This window comes from Cynocephalus volans, chromosome 3 (genome assembly GCF_027409185.1).
Source record: "Cynocephalus volans isolate mCynVol1 chromosome 3, mCynVol1.pri, whole genome shotgun sequence".
Lineage (NCBI taxonomy): Eukaryota > Metazoa > Chordata > Mammalia > Dermoptera > Cynocephalidae > Cynocephalus > Cynocephalus volans.
In genome coordinates, this window is record NC_084462.1 from 80019543 (window position 1) to 80042148 (window position 22606).

At 41.1% G+C, this 22606-nt stretch overlaps 1 protein-coding gene across 1 annotated transcript in view; it reads left to right on the top strand.

Moving 5' to 3' along the window:
* The window catches only part of MYO1E (myosin IE), a 178769-nt gene that overhangs the window by 112433 nt on the left and 43730 nt on the right, over positions 1-22606 (top strand). Inside the window, exons 10-18 of the mRNA XM_063089160.1 lie at positions 490-686; positions 3374-3454; positions 3746-3832; positions 6263-6349; positions 7353-7520; positions 8511-8596; positions 10771-10852; positions 16019-16125; positions 21665-21763. Coding sequence (XP_062945230.1) covers positions 490-686; positions 3374-3454; positions 3746-3832; positions 6263-6349; positions 7353-7520; positions 8511-8596; positions 10771-10852; positions 16019-16125; positions 21665-21763 — 994 coding nt within the window. The remainder of the gene's footprint in view (positions 1-489; positions 687-3373; positions 3455-3745; positions 3833-6262; positions 6350-7352; positions 7521-8510; positions 8597-10770; positions 10853-16018; positions 16126-21664; positions 21764-22606) is intronic.

Here is a 22606-nt window from a genome sequence, read left to right on the forward strand (position 1 = left end):
CACCACTGGGAATCACATGGTAAGCACTCAATAAATATGTTATTAATTGCAATTAGTTTGATGATATCAGGTGCTTCAAACTCTTTGGAAATGATGCCATGAAAACATTGTACCAAAAAGGAAGAAAACAATATTTGGAGCCAAAGAAATGTTTCTTAATTGAGTTCCTTCCGGGCTCAAGCTTAGAGAGATGTCCATTTTAGGCATTTAACTGTGATCTGGTTTGCTATCCTTCTTGGATCACTGATTTATATTATTGGAAGTCTCAGTCATCATAGGAATTGACTCATATAATACAACAATTGGGAAAAACAAAATAGATGGATGTGTGTGGGATTGCTGATAAGCACCCTTCACTAGAGTCTAAGTTCTTGAAGGCTAATGATGGTGACTTGCATGTGCACACGTGCACACAAGTGCCTCCATGTGTTTGTGAGATGCATTGTTACAATTTTGAAAGATAGTCATGTTTTCTTTTATGTTCTGCAGTTTTGGCTTTTCCTGCATATCTGCTGGGGATAAACCAGGACCGGTTGAAAGAAAAGCTAACGAGCCGACAGATGGATAGCAAGTGGGGAGGCAAGTCCGAGTCCATCCACGTGACCCTCAATGTGGAGCAGGCCTGTTACACGAGGGACGCACTCTCCAAGGCCCTGCATGCCCGGGTCTTCGATTTCTTGGTGGATGTAAGTAAACACAGGTTGATGTTGGTGATGCTTCACATTTTAGCTATAAAGAGTAAAACTACTAAGAGTTCGTTTTCATGTTTTGGTTTATTCCTTTTAACTATTACCTTACTCTGCCAGTTTTTATCCTCTCACTCTGGGATCGTCGAATCCTGATTTTACTTCTAGAATTGCCCACCAAGACACATTAGCTAGACCTAATACAGTAACAGTTTTTCTGGACAAAGTATTGAATAAAACCTGGACAAGAGATCAGAAAAAAGAGGAGACCTTTCTTGACTTTTGAGCCTAAAGGTTTAGGAACGTTGTATTTGTCATATATTGCTGTGTTACAGATTAACCCAAAACTTAGTGGCTTGCCATAATGAGCATTTATTTTCTCACAGTTTTTATGAATCAGGTATTTGGGAGGGACTTGGGTTGGTGGTTATGACTCAAGGACAAGATTGAAGTCAAGATGCTGAACTGCAGTCATCTCAAGGCTTGGCTAGGGCTGAAGGATCTGGTTGAAAGATGGACCACTCATATGGCTGTTGGCAGGAGGTCTCAGTTCCCTGCTACGTGGGCCTCTTTTCAATGCTACATGAATATCCTCACAATATGGTGGTTGGTTTTCCCCAGAATGAGTGATCTAAAAGAGGATGAGCAAGAAGTCACAAGTTTTTTATGTCCTTATCTTGGACTCAAGTATTGTCACTCTTTCACATTCTGTTTATTAGAAGCAAGTCCCTAAGTATAGTCTACACTTAGGAGAATTAGTCTGCACCTTTCGAAGGGAGGAATATCAAAGATTTTTTGGATATATTTTTAAATTACCATGAAAGTTTTGGTTATGGCAGAAATATATATGTACACTTATACATGCATATGCATATATCTATACATATTTATATATATAATCACATATATATTCTGAAAATTAGTCTTTCAGCAGTGTAGAGCTGCCAGTGACAGTCTATATTAATCACTGCAGCCTCTAAATGGTAGAATAATAATAGTAAATACTTATATAGCACTAACTATGTGCCTGATACTGTTCTAAATATTTTAGAAAAAAAAAAACCCTCAGTTCTTACAACAACCCTGTTACTTATGTTTTATCAACTCTATTTTACAGATAAACTAAGTGAGGCACAGAGAGGTTAAGGAATTTTCCCAAGGTTACCCTGCTATTATGTGATTGATCTAGGAGCACCTAGATTCCTAGCTATTCTGCTCCTTTGACTTTTATATATTCAAGCTAGTCAAGACCCTAGTCAAGAGACAATAGCAGGGCCAGTAGATCTAACAAGTCTGTATTTGAATCCAGGCAATAACATCCCTGAGGCTTAAAGTATGGTTAGGGCAGAGTCGAGCAGGGCAGAGTAGGATAAGCATTCCGTGTACATCTTATGGTGATTTGAAGGGTAAGATTTCTTGGGAAGGTCACGATTATACTAAATGGTCATGCATTTAGCTCGTCCAGATCCCTCATTTTGCTGAGAAAGGAATCTCAAGCCTGAGTATTGGTGGATTGGCCCAATGTCTTTCAGCAGGAGAGTGGCCCAGACCTGGGACTAGACCCACCTCTTGTGTCTGTTCAGGGTACCTTCCAGCTTTGGACCTCTCCCCTTCCTTCCTTCCTGTCATCCCTCAATTTTTTTGTGATAAAAGTGGATGAATGCCCATGTCAGTGATACTAATTTGAGGTGGCATTTACTGGTCACTGACTGTGTTCCAGGTACTAGGCTCAGTGTTGTATGTCACCATTAGCAAACAAAAGCTGATAGGTCATTTTCTTTATTTGGAAAAAATCATCCAGATATTCACCACCTCCAGGAATTTTTGTTATCTTCCTCCCTCTCCTGCACCCCCCACCAGCCCCCTCTACCATATGCCTACCCTGCTATCATTAAGCCTGTTCCACTGAATTGCCTGGCCTCTTCTCACAATGATAAGAACACAGATTTAGGCATCATACTTCTTAAATTTAATCCCAGGCCCTGCTTCTTGCGCAGTGCAATCTTAGGCAAGCCTCAGTGTATTCATCTGGAAAATGGGGATAACAATGGTATGACTGCTTTTATGAGAACTGTAATGAGAATTAAGTGAAACAGCACATGGAGAGCACCTAGCAAAGCCTGACAGAGGTGAATGTGAAGTACATGTAAGCTGCTTTTATTATCGATTTAGAAGTAGTTACTATTATTATTATCTGTAGACAACTCATCCTCTCTATGAACTCCTGGGAACAGGAACGAAACAGTCCTTGGCATCCTGGCGTATTGTTAGGTGATTATTAAATGACTGCCGAATGGGAGACAATGGAAGTGATATTTACAGATCTCATGGTAGTGGTTCTTCATGTGTAATCGGTTTTACTTCAGTCATCCAAGATGACATTTTCTTTTAATTCTCAAGGCTTCCTGAGAAAAGCTAGCTCTTCCTGAAATTAATGGTTTTCATCATTAAGCAAACTTTTTTTTTTTCCTACCGTAGTAGTATTGTTGGGTCCTGGTGGTTTTCCAAAGTATTTGACTTTGCACGGAGACCTTTTCCAAGCTGCAAGTCACCTGTCCTCACATTGTCCTCTGTTTCCCACAGGCAGTAGAGTTTGCTGTGTCCACTATTGCTTGCCTCCTCCCCCGCGTGCCCGTTTCCATAGGAATGACAAGGAGTTCATTGTCATGCTCTCTATTTTCTCTTAGTCTATCAATAAAGCCATGGAGAAGGACCATGAAGAATACAACATTGGCGTCTTGGACATCTATGGCTTTGAAATATTCCAGGTAAGGCCAGTTTGAATAATTGGGGTTGGGGAGGGTAATGTATTTCATCTGGCCTGCAAGAAATAATTCCAGGCAGTGAAAAACAACCACTCTGGTTCATTTTTACCTTTGTGTGTTCTTCATGTACCTTTACCAAATTAGTTTCTCCTAAATATAAACTATGTTTCTTTCTATTGATGCATCCAGCATTCCTATTAAAGCTTTTCACATAGACATTTCACTAAATCACTCGAGAAATAATTTTTAAATGAGTTTTCGAAATTACATGTGAGTAACTTTCTTTTTTTCCAGAAAAATGGCTTTGAACAGTTTTGTATCAATTTTGTTAATGAAAAGTTACAGCAGATTTTTATTGAACTGACATTAAAGGCAGAACAGGTAAGCAGTCCCTCTTCATTAATCTGATTCTGTTTCTATTTCGCTTTGTTTTAAAGGGTATAGATTTCTCTCCTTGGATAATAGATTCAGGATTCAGTCTTGAATTAGAAAATGTACCTAATAACGTCAGGCGGAAAAACATATGCCATTGTGGCATTTTAGTCTATGAATATAAATACCATCTGCTACATTTTCTTTCTCCTTTAAGCAAATGATGCTGTGCAGTTGGACTTATGACTGGCTGTTTTTACTACACTGACTCATTGACCAAGTAGAAAATGGGAGCCCAGTTCCTACCCCAACTGTCTATGGCATATACTGTGTTCCAAAGGAAAAACTTGGTTTTCTCAGATCTGCTCCACTCCTACCCTTCCCTAAAATAAATGGTTGGGTTTTTTTGTTTTGTTTTTTGAGGTTTTTTTGCATCTGGCCAGTAAAGGGATCTGAACCCTTGATGTTGGTACTACCAGCACCACACTCTCCCAAGTTAGCTAACTGGCCAGCTGATTTAACAAAGCTGATATTTTAATTCCAACTTGAGGTAACATGTGCTGCTTATAGTTTCTTCTTAGTTGCTTATAGTTCAGTGCTGGTTCCATCATCTTTCTGAGACCATATTGTTTTAGATTCCTAGGGCCTCAGTAAACTGGGCAGCTTAAAACATCAAAATTTTTTTCTCTCATAGTTCTGGACTCCAGAGTCTGAAATCAAGGTGTCATCAGGGCCATGCTGCCTCCAAAGGCTCTAGGATCCTTCCTAGAATCCTTCCTCTTCCAGCTTCTGTTGGCTCATTCCTTGGCTTATGACAGTATAACTCCAATCTCTGCCTCTGTCTTTCTTTGCATGGACTTTTCTGTGTCTATGTTCAAATCTCCCTCTCCTTTTCTTTATAAAGATATCATTCTTTGGATTTAGGGAACACCTTAAATCCACGATGATTTTATTATGAGATCTACAAAGACTGTCTTTTCAAACCTCATATTCTGAGGTTCTGGCTGGACATGAATGTTTGGAAGATACTATTCAAGCCACTATGCATATCAATGGCTATTTTGGGATCATTTAGTTGTGAAAGTGTCTGTGCCTCTGCTTAAGAAACACCAATAGCCAGTGGGTTTCACATGAACCTTTACCCTGGATTCTAGCTTTCCACCACCACAGAGTAGCTAGAGCAAGACAACCAGGGGAGAGTGGGATGGGCTGAAATGGGAAGAATTAGGCAGGGGCTGGATCAGATAGAAATTTATAGGGCATGGCTAAGACTTTGTATTTTCTGGTAAGTATGATGAGGACCCAGTGAAAAATTTTGAGCAGGGAGTGACATTTGAATTGTGTGCTGAGTTTTTGAAAAGGTCACTCTGGCTCTGTAGCCTTACAGATTGGGTGAGGCAGGGGAAAGCAAACCAAAGTGAAAGTTGAAAAACCAGTTAGACTACTGCGGGAGACTAAGCCAGAAATGGCGGGGGTCTAGACAACGATGGGAGATGGGAGCGGGAGAGGTGGTGAGGAAGAAAGAGGCAGTCAGATCCAGTGTATATTTGGAGATGGAACCAGTGGGACTTGTTCAATTAGCAGTAGCTAAGAAGGGAAGAGTAATTAAGGGTGATTCTTAGCTTTGTAGCTAGAATAAGAGGGCCAGCAGTAAGACTGTTTACTGAAGGGTAAGATTAGAAGACACCATGTGAGATGTAGAATCAGAACTCCTCTGGACGTGTTAAGTCTGAGAGGCCTTCTATACATCCAAGTGGAGATTCCACTATGTGGAATGTAAGTGAGTCTGGAACTCAGTGGTAAGATCGAGGCTAGAGAAATAAATCTGGGGGTCATTAGGCTACACAGGTGGTATTTAAAGCCATGGGATTGAATGAAGTCACCTAGAGAAGGAGGGTTGAGAAAACAAGATGTGTAGAAGATTGAGCCCTGAGATTCTCCATCATATATAAAGATCAGGAAAGAAGAAAAAGCTAGCATAGAATTCCAACCGAGCAAGAGCAGTGAGGAAGGAGCACAACAGGATAGTGTGGTGTTATCCATCAAGTAGAATGAGCAACTAATCTGACAGAGGACCCTCCCCCTTAGTACCTAGATGCAAATCTGTACTCCTGTCCTGTGTTGAATTCTAAGAGATTTTGGGGGGAACTGGACTTACAGGCTAAGCCATATTGAATTGTCATTTTTATCGGTCAAAAACAATTGTGTGGTAACAGTTTCATTTGATTCAAACTAGAGATAAAAATCACCAAACAGTGAAATATTTCTTTCCTATCACTTAGAGAAAAAAAAAAGAATTAAGGTTCCTAGTCTTTGTGGAAGAGCGTTCACGTTTTTTTTTCTTTCATGGTGATTTATGTACTTTTAATATCCATCTGCACAGAGCTCCAGCTAGTCTTGACTGAGGAATAATGTGAGTTCCTGGTTTCTGTCATACAGGAAGAATATGTTCAAGAGGGAATAAGATGGACACCCATTGAGTACTTCAATAACAAAATCGTGTGTGACCTCATAGAGAACAAAGTCGTAAGTATCGGCGTGGTGCACCTCTTCACAGCTAACAGCCTTACACTAAGTGACTTTTTGCTCTCCGTGTTGTTGTTTTAGAACAGACAATGTGACAACTCTTTTGCAACGAATTCTAGCAATTACAGTTTTGTGTATATGTGTATGTATGAAAACAGAACAGTAGGGTTTTATTCTTGTAGTAAATATGAACATGTGTATGTGAGTGAAATGTCAATTCACAAATGGAAGCTGTTACTGAATTCTAAGAGAACACAACTATCACTTATATTGATGACAATGCATATAAATTACCATGAGCTGGCCCTGTCTTCTAGTCCAATCATGTAACTTCTAGACTTTAACCCTAAGAAATGATTCAAAAGAAGATAAAATCCAAAAGAAGATAAAGGACTATTTTTTGTTGTTGTTGTTTTTTAAATGTAAAAGCTGAAAACTGAAAATAATAAAAACATACATAGACAAGTCAGTCATTAAATAAACGATAGCATATCAGTGCACAGGATTATAGTCATTGAAATAATAAGTGTGAAGAATATGTAAAACATAAGGAATGTTTACAAATTAGTGCTATGCAACGAAGCATGACATGACAGAATGGGCACGCTGCGTAAACGTGTCAATAATGCCTATGTGGGTAAAAGGCTGAAAGAGAACATTAAACAATGAATTAGGGTCAAAGATAATGTTTTTGTTTTTCTCTTGGTTTGTTAAAGTCAACTTAGTATGAATAGGAGTGAGCAGATAATGATCTGTTCGTCTTGGATAGAACTTCAGGGAGTTAAACAGCATTTTGGAAAATGGAATTTCTTCTATCTATAGGACTAAGTGGAAACTCCCCATTGGGGACTATTAATTACATTCTTGCCTGAAGGGAAAGACTGACTTTCAAGATGGTATCTTAAGTCTAGGAAGCTGTTTCCTCGCTTGAGAAAGGACCCGGTAAGCATGGCAGGTTTTGAGAAGGTCAGTGACTGGGGCCTTGCCTTCTCACTCCCGTCAGAACCCTCCTGGGATCATGAGCATCCTGGATGACGTGTGCGCCACGATGCATGCGGTGGGTGAAGGGGCAGATCAGACGCTGCTGCAGAAACTTCAGATGCAGATTGGGAGTCACGAGCACTTCAACAGCTGGAACCAGGGCTTCATCATCCACCACTACGCTGGGAAGGTATAGCCAGCAAGAGGGGATTAACAGGAAAGAGGGAGATATCCATTTTCATGTCTGCCTGTTTTAAACCTTTGGGTCTGAGATACGTTTCTCATGAGGCAAATGACATCCATGTCCATAGGCCTCACCGTACTTTATTCATTTAACAAACAAGACCTGTGAAGTGTTTGGGGAGTGTGAAACAAAAGATCGTATGCACTATTGCCTGTTTTTAAAGCATGAATCACCCTGGTACATGCATTAACTGCTAAAGGGATGGATTATTGTCTTGCCTCTGGCTGCAGTCACAAACTCGCGCTATTGCCTGTCCATGTCCACTGGGAAAATATATCAGGGCCAAGAGCTCACTTTGGGTGTTTGTTCTAGTAAAACGCATGAGTACTGTGTGTCTACTGTGTGCTGAGCTGTGTGGGAGTGCTGGTTATGCAAAGGGCAGTTGAGGTCATGTCTCCTGGGGACTTCCTGGTCCTGTGGAAATTTACTCGTCTCATCTTTCATACCAGCTGATGTCTTGTTAACCAGGGTCCCTGAGCACGAGTTTCTGGCCAAATTGGTGCAACTCTGATACCACTTCTGAGAGAAATTGCAGGGCCTCAGATTACATGGCCCATTGCAATGGATGGATGAGCATGAGGGGGTTCACTTTTGTTCTGTCTTAGCTGCAGTTTAGGAAAAGAATTAAGTTTATTACTTAGACACCCCATCCATTGAAGAAGGGGCATGTGATCTTGAGAGCTAGAGTACTGCTCATAGGTCATCTGGGCCATCCTAGCAGCCAAATATTCATCAGCATCCACAGGCTATCACCAGCTAAGTCAGCTAACAAGTTAAGTAAGATATGCACAGCCTTCATGTGACCGTTCATGGTGAAATCCCAAAGGCTACATCAGGAAATGCACACATTCTGGTAAGGGTAGCCATGCCAGCTTGAGTTTTTGTCCAATGAAATACTTAAAGGATAAAATTAGATTTCTTTCTGTTCTTGACCAGGTATCCTATGACATGGATGGCTTTTGTGAAAGGAACCGTGATGTGCTTTTTATGGATCTGATCGAACTTATGCAGAGCAGTGAACTGTGAGTGTGATTTGCCTTATCTAACGTAGGTTATAGGTTTGATAAAGTTTTCAATATTAAGACAAACTTGTGGGGTTTGAGTGGTTAGCATTTTGTCCTTTTGAGCTGTTGGATCTGGACTATAATTAGACTACTTTGTTTCTCAGAATAGCTTTCCTTTTTGCAATCTCAGTCTCTTCCTTATGCCCTAACACTTTATGTTCCTAAATTCCAAGTAGCATCTGCATGTCCTTCAAGGCTCCTAACTTCATCATTTTCAATATTATTATCAGAGAGAAATGACCATACTGGATTTGGCTTAGGATGGCATTTCTGACCGTTAAGAGTGTAACAGTCTGGTTCTATGATACTTTGCTTTTGGAACATCATCCCAAGAATTCTCCATGCTCACTAAATTTTTAAAGACGGCTAATGGCTTAGCAAGACCCAAGTTAACCCAAGTCCCTGAAACACTTGGGAAATGGCTCAAGGACTCTGAGAGGAGCAACTAGAAGGGGATTCAGAGGTACATTTTAATTCCCAAGACCCTGCCTAAGCTATTGGGGTAGAAGGAGGTAGGGCCTCCTCCTTGCAAGCTGCTGGAGCTCTCAGGACCAGCTCTACGTCCTTTCCTTCCTCCTCCCTGAAAAGGTTCCCAAGATCCTAGATAATGGATAAGGAGACAATTGACATGAGAGGCAAATACATGCCAGGCAAGTACAATATTGCACAGCCTTCCAGATCTTGCCATTTTTAGAGCTTCTTCCCAGTAAGAGATGCACCTTCAGTCTCTGTTCCTTAAATTGTCATAACAATTAACTTCTCTAATCAACAGCAGCAAGCCTGATAACTTTCCAAGAAAGACCCAGCTGCAATGAAAGCAAAATAGAGTTTCCTGTTCAGGCCCTGGTCAGAAGCTGTTCTGCTCCATTTACCTCTCTCCCCCCAACTCCCCATTGCTTGCCCTTCTCTCCCCATGCCTGCCTTTCCCTGTGCTCACACGCCACTTTTGAGATATTGGATTCCTTTTCATTCAAACCACATAAGATCAATGTGCTCTTCTCTGAGAAGGTCAGGTAAGCCAAGTCCTAGCTTGTGGGTTTCATGGCAGTCAGGTACAGACTTGCTTCCCAGAGATTTTTTTTTTTTTTTTTTAGTTATTAAAATTCCTGCCAAGTTCAAGAGCTAATGATGCTTCCACATAAACTCCTATCATATAGACGTGGTCTATTGTTTTGTGAACACATTTGCTGCAGAAATCTATAATTGTGTCTGGTTAAGTTAAAGTAGATTTCTGGGGAGACTTCCTGGAAAATTCAAATGCCCAAAAATGTCATTTAGGAGAAAGTGAATTTGAGTGTCAGATTGCCAATTTACATGGATCACCTCATTCACTTAGTCAGCAAATATTTATCATGCACCTACTATGTACCAGGCTATGCTTCAGACACCAGGGGCACTAAAATGACTAAGACACAGGCCCTGCTCTGTGTGCTGGTGACACAGGAGTGTGAGCACACAAAACTCAAGTAGAACTGCTAATGAAAATATCTTCAGCAGGCAAAGCATTAGCAATTTGTTACTGCTCCACTTAAAATTGCTCATGCTCAAAAGTAGTTTGTCAGAGTTTTCTGTGTGGGGGTGGGGACAGTGTGCCACTGGTATCTAGTGAGCAGAGGCCACTGATGCTGCTAAATATCCTACAGTGTGGGGGACAATCCCATCTGCAACAGAGGATTATCCAGCCACAAATATCAATCATGCTTAGGTTCGGAAACCCTGCACTAGAGCAAAGCAGCATCTGCACTGAATCCAGACATTACATGCAAGTTCCTGAGCTCTGCTCTATCCTGCTGGTCTTGACAATCCCATACTGACCTCCCTCTGTTGTGTTCTGTTGTCAAGGCATACCTCAATTCTAGTGAGTGGGGGTGTTCGAAAGGCAGCATTTTCTAGTTTATTTTTTAGGCTTAGACTCCGAGATGCTTCTATCTTAGAATTTTTTCTCTGTATCCTTTGTCTGTTGTTCTTTTCTCCGAGTCACATCTTGATGGCTTGCGTGATGAGTCAGATAGCCTTTCTGAAGCCAAGGTTATGTGCTTCTGGACAGCCCTTTGCCCCATTCTCTAAGGAGGCAGGATTTCAGCCCCAAGGTGCTTAGAGATTGCTGATCCATTCTCTTTCTCCTTTTCCAGACCTTTTATAAAGTCTTTATTTCCGGAAAATCTGCAAGCTGACAAGAAAGGGCGCCCAACTACTGCCGGGAGCAAAATAAAGGTTAGTTTTATTTGGGGAAGTTTCTAGGAGTTGGGAATTGCACCCTCAGATCAGGATGAGGTCGGGGAGATGTAAGGGGATGGTTACAGGAGATGCCCAGAAGTCATCTCGCTGCTTGTGAAAAGGTTACAGGACGTAGGCTGAATTTGATTTGGCTGTTCTGAAACCCCAAGTGGATATTAAGTACCTCATAGCTTAATAGTCAGCAGATAATAATCAGCTACTTTCAAAGAGGAAATGGCTTTAAACTGAATCTGGAAGAATTTCTGTTAAAGCATCAGAGAAATTTTGTGGTTCCAAGCCCTGTCTTGGATATTGAAGACAGTTTTCCAGGCCAGGCTGAAAAACTTGCCAAGTATGGAACATTACTTGCCAGAAAGTCCACTTTGTCTTTTAGGGGCAATTTCCGCATCCCTCTTCGCTGGGTCTTGAAGACCCCTCCTTGCTGTGACTTGCAGGCCTTTCTGGCCACGGGGTGTGTCAAAGTCAGAGGAATTCTCACAGTGTTTCTCAGGAGCCCCTGTGGGCAGTGCTCTGTCATTTGAGCCACTGCGTGATGGAATTTATTGTCCCTAATTATGCTCTGAATGGAGTGGTTGTGTCAAACACACTTAATTATGTAACTCCGAGAAATAGTCACTAAACTATTTTCTGAAAACAATATCAGTTAAGAGTATTTTTTTAAAAATCGTACCAGTTAAATACCTCCCCGGTTTTACAATTGAAGGGATATGGTCAAGTGATTATCAGGTTTGCTTGCCTGTATTCAAATCCCAGCTCTGGCTTTTGCTAACTATGTGAGTGCCAGCATGTCACTTACACTCTCAGTGCCTCTTTTGTTTATCTGTGAGATGGGGATCTTAGTACCTATCTTAAGTGGTTGCTGTGATAATTAAATTTAATGATTCTTCTGAAACATCTAACACAGTGCCTAAAACATATTGAACACAAAATATACATGAGCTCCTGTTACATTTTACCCTCAGTCCCCTCTCTGTACCTTGCTTGTTCGTCTCTGCTTAGTTCTTAAGGGACACTTGGATGTGTGTGTGCTGGTTCCCTGCCTAGGCTTTCCATTCCCCCTTGTTCACTCTGTGTCCAAGTCCCACAGGTCCTTCTCACTGTGCACACCATGACTGTCATTGTCTGCTCTGTTCTCTGGCTCTTTCTTTTCTGAGTGTCTCATGTATGGAAATTTGCCTCCCCAGCCCCTGGTAAGCTTCCTGAGGGCAGAAGCACTGGCTGGGATGAAGGAAACAATCAGTGAAAGCTCAGCAGTGAGAAGATCCCAGTCAAGAGGAGCCTTCCTTCAGGTTTAGTGGAGGAAGTCAGGTGCAAGCTAGGTTTGAGCTGAAGGCTAGAGCCCTCTGAGTTTCAGGGACATCATGTCCAAAGAGCTAGAGAAATTCAGTAGCCCCAGGATGGTCACTGGGTTAGGTTGACTGGAGCAGAGAGCTGAGGGCAGAGACCAGATGAACTTCTCATGAGGCCCCCAATATTACTGTCTACGTGAAGTTTCTGACTCATGCCTTCACTTCAAGGTCTTGGATAAGGATTCACTGTGGGCTGGAAAATCTAGTCATAAGACTGTCACACTTAGAACCAAGGGGCCCAGATCATCAAGGTTGTGATGACTCATTTTCAAGTGATCTGGATTATTCCCTGTAAAATGGAGAGTCGGGGTAGGTAGGGACATTTTTCTCCTCCTTCAAAGGCTCGACCCTTTTCTTTCCTTCATGTTCTTGTCTAGTTGAATGCCTTAATTGCAGCTTTTCTGGGCTGTACCCAAACTGTTTAGGATGACAAGTCTCAGGCCATTGCCTAGCTGAAGTCAGCCAGCTTATGTAAAGGAAGTGTCCTGTATTTTCTCACCCCCAATCATACCCTGCTTGGTGGATCATGTGACCATGTCTGCCTGGTGGTCTACCTCCAAGTGAAAGTGAAAGTCTCCCTGTTTTATATGTCCCCTCCAAGACACCTCTTAGAGATACATAGCCATGGCCCAATCCTCTTGTACCTTCCATGGCCACAGTGAATTGCAGATATCAATTTAATTGCAGGTTAAAATATTTGAAGGGATCCTGAGTTCTTTGAAAGAAAAATTAAATTTATGTTCAAGGTAGTTCTAGTGTTGGCTATTATATTGTATGCTAATTACTTAAAAATTTAAAATTCATCTGTAGGATTGAATTAATAGATAATGCATTTGGTAGGAACTCCTATTTTCTTTCTTTTTTTTTTTTTTTTGTCATTTTTGTGACCGGCCGCACCGCGCTCAGCCAGTGAGCGCACCGGCCATCCTTATATAGGATCCAAACCCGCGGCAGGAGCACTGCTGCGCTCCCAGCGCCACACTCTCCCGAGTGCGCCACGGGGTCGGCCCCTATTTTCTTAATTATAAGAAAAGCCACTATAATTAATAACACTTGATTTTGAGGCTTCAATAAATTCTATATTGTTGCAGCTGGAAGGAACCAGTATTGAAATTAGAGCCAAAGATCTATGCTACAGAGAAACGGAATCCAGCTAAGAGCTGGGAAAGGTGGACTGGTTGCAACTTTATCTGAGAGAGGCTGGAACTGCAATGGAAGCAAATATGACAGAGGAGTTGTAGGCATCTTGCGGGTGATCGGACTGGTTGATTTTTAACATCTGTTCCAACCTTTAGATTAAGATATTAGAGGTCTTCTAGTTCAACCTCCTTACTTTACAGATGGAAAAACTGAAGCCCAGAGAGATTTAGTGATTTGTCATGTCACTTGCAAGTAACATAGTCAGGACCGCAACTCAGGCCTGCTAATAATGTGTGCTGACGGTAGAATGAGGAGCTTTCACCCTAGACCTTTTCTCACTGTCCTGTCCATCTTCCTGATTTGGTTCCTGCTTCTGTTGAGCAAGTACCATTGGTAGCTTTCTGTCCTCATAGCTGAAACCTTCTTGGCTGGAATCATGCCTCAGTTACTAGTTCCTGCTTCACATCCTCCCTCACAGAGGACATCTAAAGGTGACTCATAGCTATTGAAATTCACAATAACTTTGATGGTTAGGATGTATTCCTATTAGCTGAGATTAATTATTCCACAACCTACCCGCTCTTGTCTAATCCTAGCTCATCCAGTTAATTCCTTTTATATCACACTAAATTATCCCGTATCTTTGTTAGGAAGGCAAAATAGCATTGTGGCTAAGAAACAGACGTGGTAGTACATCGACTTGGGTTTAAGCCGTACCTTTGTTGCTTGCTAATTGTGTCATCTCAAGCAATACTTTATTTCATAAAGGCCTGGTTTCCTTGTCTAAAAAACAGAAACAGTAATAGTAGCTACCTCTTTAAGTTGCTGTGAGAATAGATGGGATGACCCTTGTGTCTTGCCCTTGATGCACACTCAGTAAATGTTATCCATTACGATTTTGAGCTAGACAGAACTACATCAAGTGACACATCAACTTAAGTCATACTTGCCTCTGTATGTTTCCTTGTGCTAAAGTGAAAGAAGGTATGCTTATGATAGAAAAGTCTGCAAAGTCATTCATGGAAATTAAAAGTTTTAATTAAATGAAAACTTGGGCCAGCCTGTGCCTCACTTGGGAGAGTGTGGTGCTGATAACACCAAGGCCATGGGTTCAGACCCCTATATAGGGATGGCTGGTTAGTTCACTTGGTAGAGCGTGGTGCTGACAACACCAAGTCAGGGGTTAAAATCCCCTTACCGGTCATCTTTTTTAAAAAAAAAAATTTTTTTTAAATAAATAATTAAATAAAAACTTAAAATAAATAAATAAAAGCTAAAAAATTAAGACTTTGGGGACTTAGTAAAAAAAGTTTTGTTAGAAGCAACTCTGTAGTCCCTTTCCAGCTTCACCTTACGTGTTGCAGAGATCATCAGATTTGTTCTCGAGTGCAATCTACATCATCAAAGAAGATAAGAGGCAATTTACTTTTTCATCATGGGGCTTTGCTTTAATCATGCAACCTCTGCAGCTCTGTCCTCAATTTCAAGCATTGCAAAAAAATGCTGTTTTCTGCACATCTAAACAGAGAACTTAATTCACCAGTGAACATCTTGTTTTGAATATACCCAATAGTTTTTCTCAAGGGTTTCAGATTTCCCAAACCCATGAAAACAGAAAAGCCCTAATTGCAAGAGGGTTGTCTATTGCAAGCAAATCCCTTCTGCTGACTTTGTAATGGTTTTCTGGCTTTGGAGATGCCATTGCACTATTTTCTTTTAGAGGTTTTCCCTCTTCGTGTTGATTTGCTTGGAAGTAGACTTTGCATATGTGCCACACATCCTTGGACCCACACGGTGAGCTCAGCTGTGTGGTGGTAATGCTGATGTGAGCTCTGCTCCTATTGCTTCAAACAAAGTTTGAGATTCTCATGAGTTGAAATACATCATAAGCAATCTCAGCTTTACTTACGTGGCTTTTTCTGCTTGAACCCAGTTCCACTTTGGGTACTGAGAATATAGGTAGTAACAGATGATTTTATACGGAATATTTTAGCTTTGCAAAGGAGTAAATTATCTGCCACATGGAAAGTGCTCAAAATCTGCAGGTTTTAAAAAGAACAACTTCTTCTTGAGGAGGAAGTTGAATGAAATGGCATACAAGAAGTTTATAAATCCTGAGATTTCTATGAATCTTCCATCCTTTAACTATGAATTTCCATCATTTTAATAAGGTGATTCTTCATTGGTTGGATTGAAAGTGTAGGGGATTTTGATGATTTATCTTTACAAATAATTTGCAAAAAAAAAAATTAATGAACGAAAGCAATATATTTACAAAGGCCCCCTCAATCAATATAAAATGCACTTAATTTGTTAATAACTGACATGCTCTCTGGTGCCACAGGAAAAGAATTGTAAGAGAAGATTAACTGGGTTTTTTGGTTTTTTGTTGTTTTGTTTTATTAGCTATACTAAACATGCCTAGTTCCTTTCAAAGATCGAATTTCAAACCCATTTAAAAGTGTTAAAATCATCATAAATGTCAGCAGAGCTTCAAGAAGGTTTAGTAGACCTGTCTTAAACTTAATGAACATGTTGTCATCAAGATTAATTCCTAGCTATATATTTCCACACTGGAGTTTCACAATTCTCCTTTCAAAGTTGGTCTGCTTAGAGAAAGTTTCATGTTTCTGATATAATTCTTCCTTTCTAGAAACAAGCCAATGACCTTGTGAGCACCCTGATGAAATGTACACCCCACTACATTCGCTGCATAAAACCAAATGAAACCAAGAAGCCCAGAGACTGGGAGGAGAGCAGGTACGGTGCAGATGGGGAGGTCGAGGCTGGCTTAGGTGGGCACCTGTGTATTTTTTCCTCTGCTCAAGATGAGCCATCCCGCACCACAGACAGGAGCAGTTTCATTTGCCCACACATGTGTTTGTCACATCCCTGTCTTAACTTTTTAAGGATGAAGCCTGTATATTTTTCTCCTCCTTGTCTTTTCCTAAAATGTTAGCAGTGCCATTCAGCTCAGAATTAGCAATTTATATGTTGATCTTGGCTAGTCTGGGGGCAGATGGAAAAAACAAAACAAAACCTTAATACCGCAGAGTCGTGATGGTTTTAAAATTTGTGTGAGGCTCTGTGTAGACATTCTTAGTACACCTGGCTCCTGGTCAGCACCCACAGGATGTGGCCTAGAATGCTTAGCTCAGGGTTGAAAGTGAAGGGCTGAGGAGCGGTTTGAGAAGCAATCTGTCATTTACTGTCAGATACTGAGGACATGCTGGAGATTCTGCAGTTCCCCTTAGGCACTGTGTTGAAGAGTAGAGTGACCATCTGGGAGGGGAGAGGCCAAAGGGAAACTTGGAGCACAAGTCTTCCGTGCGCCCTCTGCCCTGACTTCTGTCCCTCCTACAGCTGGCGTGTAGGGAGGCAGCCTATGCAGGACAAAGTGGAGGTGTTGAGTTGGAAAATGTTAAGGTGATGACTAGAGGATATAATTTTTTATCCAGCAGGGGGATCCAAACACACATTCCTCAGGGCCTGGTGTCACTGATCATAGGAACATGGGAAGGAGGGCTGAGGAGAGACCTCGGGGCTGGTCACTTTAACTACAGAGAGGACCCCAGTTATCATCACTAAATAGTCAAGTCCCAGGATATGAATGTACCAGAATTGCTACCTCTTCTCTTGTTTCTTGGAGAAAAGAAGATAGACTCTTAGGTATCAAGTGACTTAAATCAAGGTTTAACTTCAGCAGGAAAACCAGGATTTAAATAGCGGCTAATTACCTCCTCTGAAAGATAGGTGTAGGTCTATTTCCCATCCTGCTAGAAAGATCCTTTCTAAACCATGGTGGACAGACACTATATGATCCTTTATAGGAGAGAGAAGGTAAGTAGTGAGGAAAACACCCAGGTCAAACATTAGCTGTCTGAAAGTTCTTCATTGTATTTAATACTTCATGTGTCGTCTAAGTCTGTCTTCTCATCTTAAGAAGCCCTGCTACTTGGATATAGGAGCCTTCCATTGTGTCAGTCCATAATCCTTCTGAATCATGTCATCAATTGATGCATATTTCTAAGGCATCTATTCTATTGAATCTCTGAAGTTTTTCAATTTAGTGTAATCTGAGATCCTCCTACAATATTTACTCCGTTAATGATATTCATTATGTCAATGATATTCATTGCTCCACTGTGCTTCTCTAAGTCACTTTTATGCTAATCCTAGGTCTCTAATCCACATAAGAATTATCCTCATTACTCTTCCACTTGACAGCTCTTCTGTTAGTTCAAGGTGGTCACGGTGGCCGTCATGTCCCCTTGAGTCCTCTCTTCCATGGGATCGTCACTCTCTGTGGCAGTTCCTCTGGGACGTGTGGAATCTGACCGTTCTCCTTCACAGTCATTCTCCTGGGTGTACTTACTTTACCCTCTGCTTTTTTGAAATGTGCAGTTCAGTTTCTCTTTGAGGCCTAGAGGGCAGCGACATTGTCATCTTCTCCCACCTAAGGAGAGAAATCGTCTTTTTTTGCCCTCTTCCACTGGTTTTCGCACTTGAATCTCTAGAGGGCTTGTTAAAACTCAGATTACCAGGCCCCTCCCAGAGTATCTGAAGCAGTGGGTCTGAGGTGGGACCCAAGAATGTGCATTTCAAAAATCTCCTAGTCAATGCAGGTGATGCTGTTGATGATGGCCCAAGCATCCCACTTTGAGAACCACTTATCTCAAGCAAAGGGCTAGACTAGGATTTGGAAGAACTGTGTCCTGGTGCTGACCCATCACTAAGTAGTTTAATGAGGAAGAAACTGAGGACTGAAGAGAGAAAGTGTCTTGCTCAAACTAGACAGGGAAGCCTTCATTCTGTTAGTCTGCATTCAGTCCGACGGTATGAATGCTTCCAGATCTGCTCCCCCATGATGTCTGTCTGCCTCTGTCTCTAAGTCACTCTTACACTCACTCATTACATGTACCCGTGCATGTACATCCCACCTACACACACATGCACATATATAAACACAACAGAAGGGTGGTGTCACAGACAACCTCAATAATCAATTGAGAGTGTTGGAAGCAGAGTATGTCTAAGAGATACCTTAGCCCACCCTTCTCCCATTTCAAACTCTATCCATCCTCTCTTCCCCAGCCCTTCCCAGCAAACAGTCTTAAATGAAAACATCTCGCTTGCCCTATAAGTGCAGTGTTTCCTCGAGCACACCCTCCCCTACCCCAAGTAGATTGCTCTGCGGAAAGCTCCTCTAACATAGAAATGTTTCAGCAGTGACAGCTTGGAAGTTCCTCAACTCTGATGCTACCTTCTCATAAAATCCAAACTGATTCATTAAAATATCAGAAAATGGATAAATAAGACAGCGATACACTTTATTCAGTAAATCCACATAGGATTCTCCCATGGTATTTTCGGGGTGGGGGTTGTTTGTTTCCAACTCCTTTTATTTGAATTGCAGCAAATAACTTCATGACATGCATTCATGTACACTGGTTTTAAGAAGTTACAGACGTTAGTTGGTCAGCTGTTGGTTTATATTTCCAGTAGGAACACTTTCTGGGATTCCTCCTTAATCCCAGTTCAGGCTTATTGTGTGACAGATGGTTTCACTCCATCCATGAGCGTGGCACATTGGGGTCTGTGAAAGGCAGAGTGCTTTGCTGGTGGGGATTACACACTCAGTTGAAGTTCTTGGTGGAGAGGGTTACTCATTGCACAAGTTTATGAGCTGTGGGATTTTTCTTTTCCTGTTGCAAATGTACTTTTGTTTGGCTACTGACAAAGTTGCTTGCCCTGGATTCCGAATTGCTGCTCTTGCAGAGACCTCAGGCCTTGACTTACTTGAGTTAATGGCCAAGGACAGCCTTGGAGAGGATTCCTCCCATGAGATGGGGATGGCACAACCAAGGGAACAACGCGGCATTGTCTGGCCAGTGTCTACTGAGGAGGTGATGGCACCCCAGGAATATGCAAAAGTCAACTTTGATGACATGAAATTTTAAACATTATAGGATTTTCTGCTGAACGAAATTTCTGTAAGAAAATCTCCTGATGGTGGGAGATATAATGAATGAAACTATTTTAACATGAGGAATATTCTTTCCTGTATGATTCATAGGAAAGGAACGTTTCTGCCCAAATCAGTGATGATGCGTTCCCTGCCCCAGAGGCTTGGAGTGAAGCCAATATTTGTAAAAAGTACTTTTATATGAGCAAATATCTGAAATGGGCAACCTCATGTGTATTTTTCTTACAAGAAAAAAGGCCAGGGGTGAATTTCAGATTTGGAAGACGAGAGAAAGGAAAATTAATTATTTTCCTGAATCAGATATCTACTCCTTTAGTTGACCAGATATTCCTCCCTCTCTATGACTTATCCAGGCAAGTGTGGATGGATATTGGATATTCTTTCATGTAAAGGCTTTTTAAATTTATTTATCTCAGAGTAAACCTTTCTGGATGTTGGCTCACATAAGACCAGGCAGACATGAGACTTTTTAAACACGGCTCACCACGTGGCCTAGCCCTTCCCGAGGCAGTCAGGGCTCCATGGATCTGCCTTTACCCCCTCCTCCTCTCCCACCACCCCAAGCCATGGCCCTTGCCATCCTTGTGCCTCTGCTTTCTCGGGGCCCTCTGCCTTCCCCTCCTGTGCACCTGGTAAGTTCCACTCATCCTTCTGGCCCAGCCACATGACACTGCTGCTGAGAATCCGCCTGCCGTGAAAATCCATTTCCTTCTCCATTCTGTCCTGGTTTACTTATTGTAGCTGGGAATATACTAGAATAATAACGCTACATCACTCCTGCCAGGAACTAAGTTTTTTACATGAAAGGTACCCATCTAGAAATTAAGAACATTCATCACCACCCCCATTTTACAGAAAAGGAAGCTGAGGCACAGAGAGATTACATAGCAGCAGAGCCAGAGGTGCACCAGGAACCCAGCTCCAGAGCCTGGCTCTTAACCCCTGTGCTGTCTGTGGTCTCCAGCAGGAATCAGAGCACTGTCCTTTCTTGCTGTCCCTAGCACCTTGCATAGGGACTGTGTGTGATGGGCACATAGTTGACTTCAGCAATGAAGAGGCTTAGTTGGAAGTGACGGTTTGCATGAGAGCCATGCTGGGGAGACAGCAGTCTGGAGCCTGTGTGAAATCGTAATGAGGATGTTCCTAATTGTCTTTTCTGCACAGCAGATCATGAAGGGCCCGTTCTCTGGAACCCTTCATTAGCACGATGAAATATACCAATTGGGGAGTGTGAGAGGCTACCTTTCTATCACAGTACAATTCTGACAACCCGTCTTCAAAAGAGAGAAAGTTTACTTTTTATTTCTAATTTTCCTCAAATTCCACGTTTCCAAGTGTCTGTATTCAGCCAACCTGCATGGGACACATCCCTGGCCCGATTTATCTCCCAGAGTGGATGATCCAAAGCAAGTATTCAGACTCTGTACTGGTGTCCAGAACACTGTGCTTCTCAGCGAGAGGTGGACTGTCACACTGCTCGTGTCCCGGCACCACCCCAGACCTCCCCAGCCCACCAAATCAGCATCTCCAGGGTGTGGACGTGGGACTTATTTTCTGATATGAGAATCCCCATGTATCAGAACAGAAATCTATTAGTACTCTGCATCCATTTTCCAAAATACATTGCTAGATTTTTACTGTTACAAAAACTAACCAAAACTATAATCCAGATATATTTTTAGACATTTTTTTTATTGGAACATAGTTGATTGTACATATCCTATGGGAACAGCATTAAATATCAATACTTGTGTGCAATATGTGATATTCAATTTAGGATAATTAGTATATTCGTCATTATACATTGTAATTGATTTTCGACATTTTTAGACCACTTTTAACTTAGGGATTTGAAATTAATGGTTTTCTATATCCTTTCTTAACTTGTATTAGAAATGCGTAAATGTGTAGCATTATTAAGTCTAGAATCAATATTAAATTTATGGCTCAATAGCAAAAACAGCTCCAGCATCATTTAAGTCAAAAGTTGTAAGTTCTTAACTTTAATCTTTTGAAAAACTGGTATTTTTGTTCATAATCTGGATGTTAGGTTTATGGGTTTTTGTTTCGCCATGATTCTTTGAAATAGATATATAATGCCTTCTTATATAATTGCTGTATTTCATAATAAAATACTTTTTAATTAATATTATATAACCTGAGAGGTCAGCTCAGTGTTTGAACACTATAAATTTTAGTCTTTTTAATATGTTTTGCTGCAGCTTGGAATTCGGAGTTTGGGGGGATGGCTGGTAAGAGTGCGGGGTGAAAGGATTATCCAGTAATGCCCAGGTTCCGTTTTCTCCTTTATAGGGTAAAGCATCAAGTAGAATATCTGGGTCTGAAAGAAAACATTCGTGTGAGAAGAGCTGGTTACGCCTATCGGCGCATCTTCCAAAAATTCCTACAGAGGTAAGAACTAGTGACTCTGGACTTCGAAAAAAACAGGTTATTGAATTATTGAGATTCAATTCACCCATTTAAAGTGTATGATTCAGTGGCTTTTAATACATTCACAGAGTTGGGCATTCATTACCACAATTAATTTTAGAACATTTTCTTACTGTGAAAAGAAGTCTTGCTCCCTTTAGTTGTCAACCCCTGATTCTCCCCTCGTCCTCTGCCCTGGGCAGTCACTAATCTACTTTCTGTCTCTACAGATTTGACTGTGCTGGTCTTTTCATATAAATAGGATTATATATGTGTCATTTGTGGCTGGCTTCTTTCACTTAACATAATGTTTTTAAGATCCATCCATGTTATAGCATGTCTGCACTTCATTACTATTTATTGCTGAATACAGTCATCCGTAGGTATATCAAAATCTCCAGATTCCCAAGTCCCTTATATAAAGTGGCATAATATTTGCATATAACCAACGTACATCCTCCCGTATACTTTAAATCATTTCTAGATTACTTTTATAATACCTAGTACAATGTAAAAGCCAGGTAAGTATTTGTTATATTGCATTGTTTTCTATTTGTATTTTGTTGTTGTTGTATTGATATTTTTTATCGTTTGTGGTTTTTTTCCAAATATTTTCAATCCATGTTTGGTAGAATCTGCAGATGTGAAACCCACGGATACAGAGGGCCAATTATAATTATTCCATTATGTGGATTTACCAAATTTTACTTGTTCACTCATCAGTTGATAGATATCAGTTGTTTCCACTTTGGGGCTATTATGAATAATGCTGTGAGGAAAATTTATGTACAAGTTTTTGTGTGGACACGTTTTCATTTCTCTTGG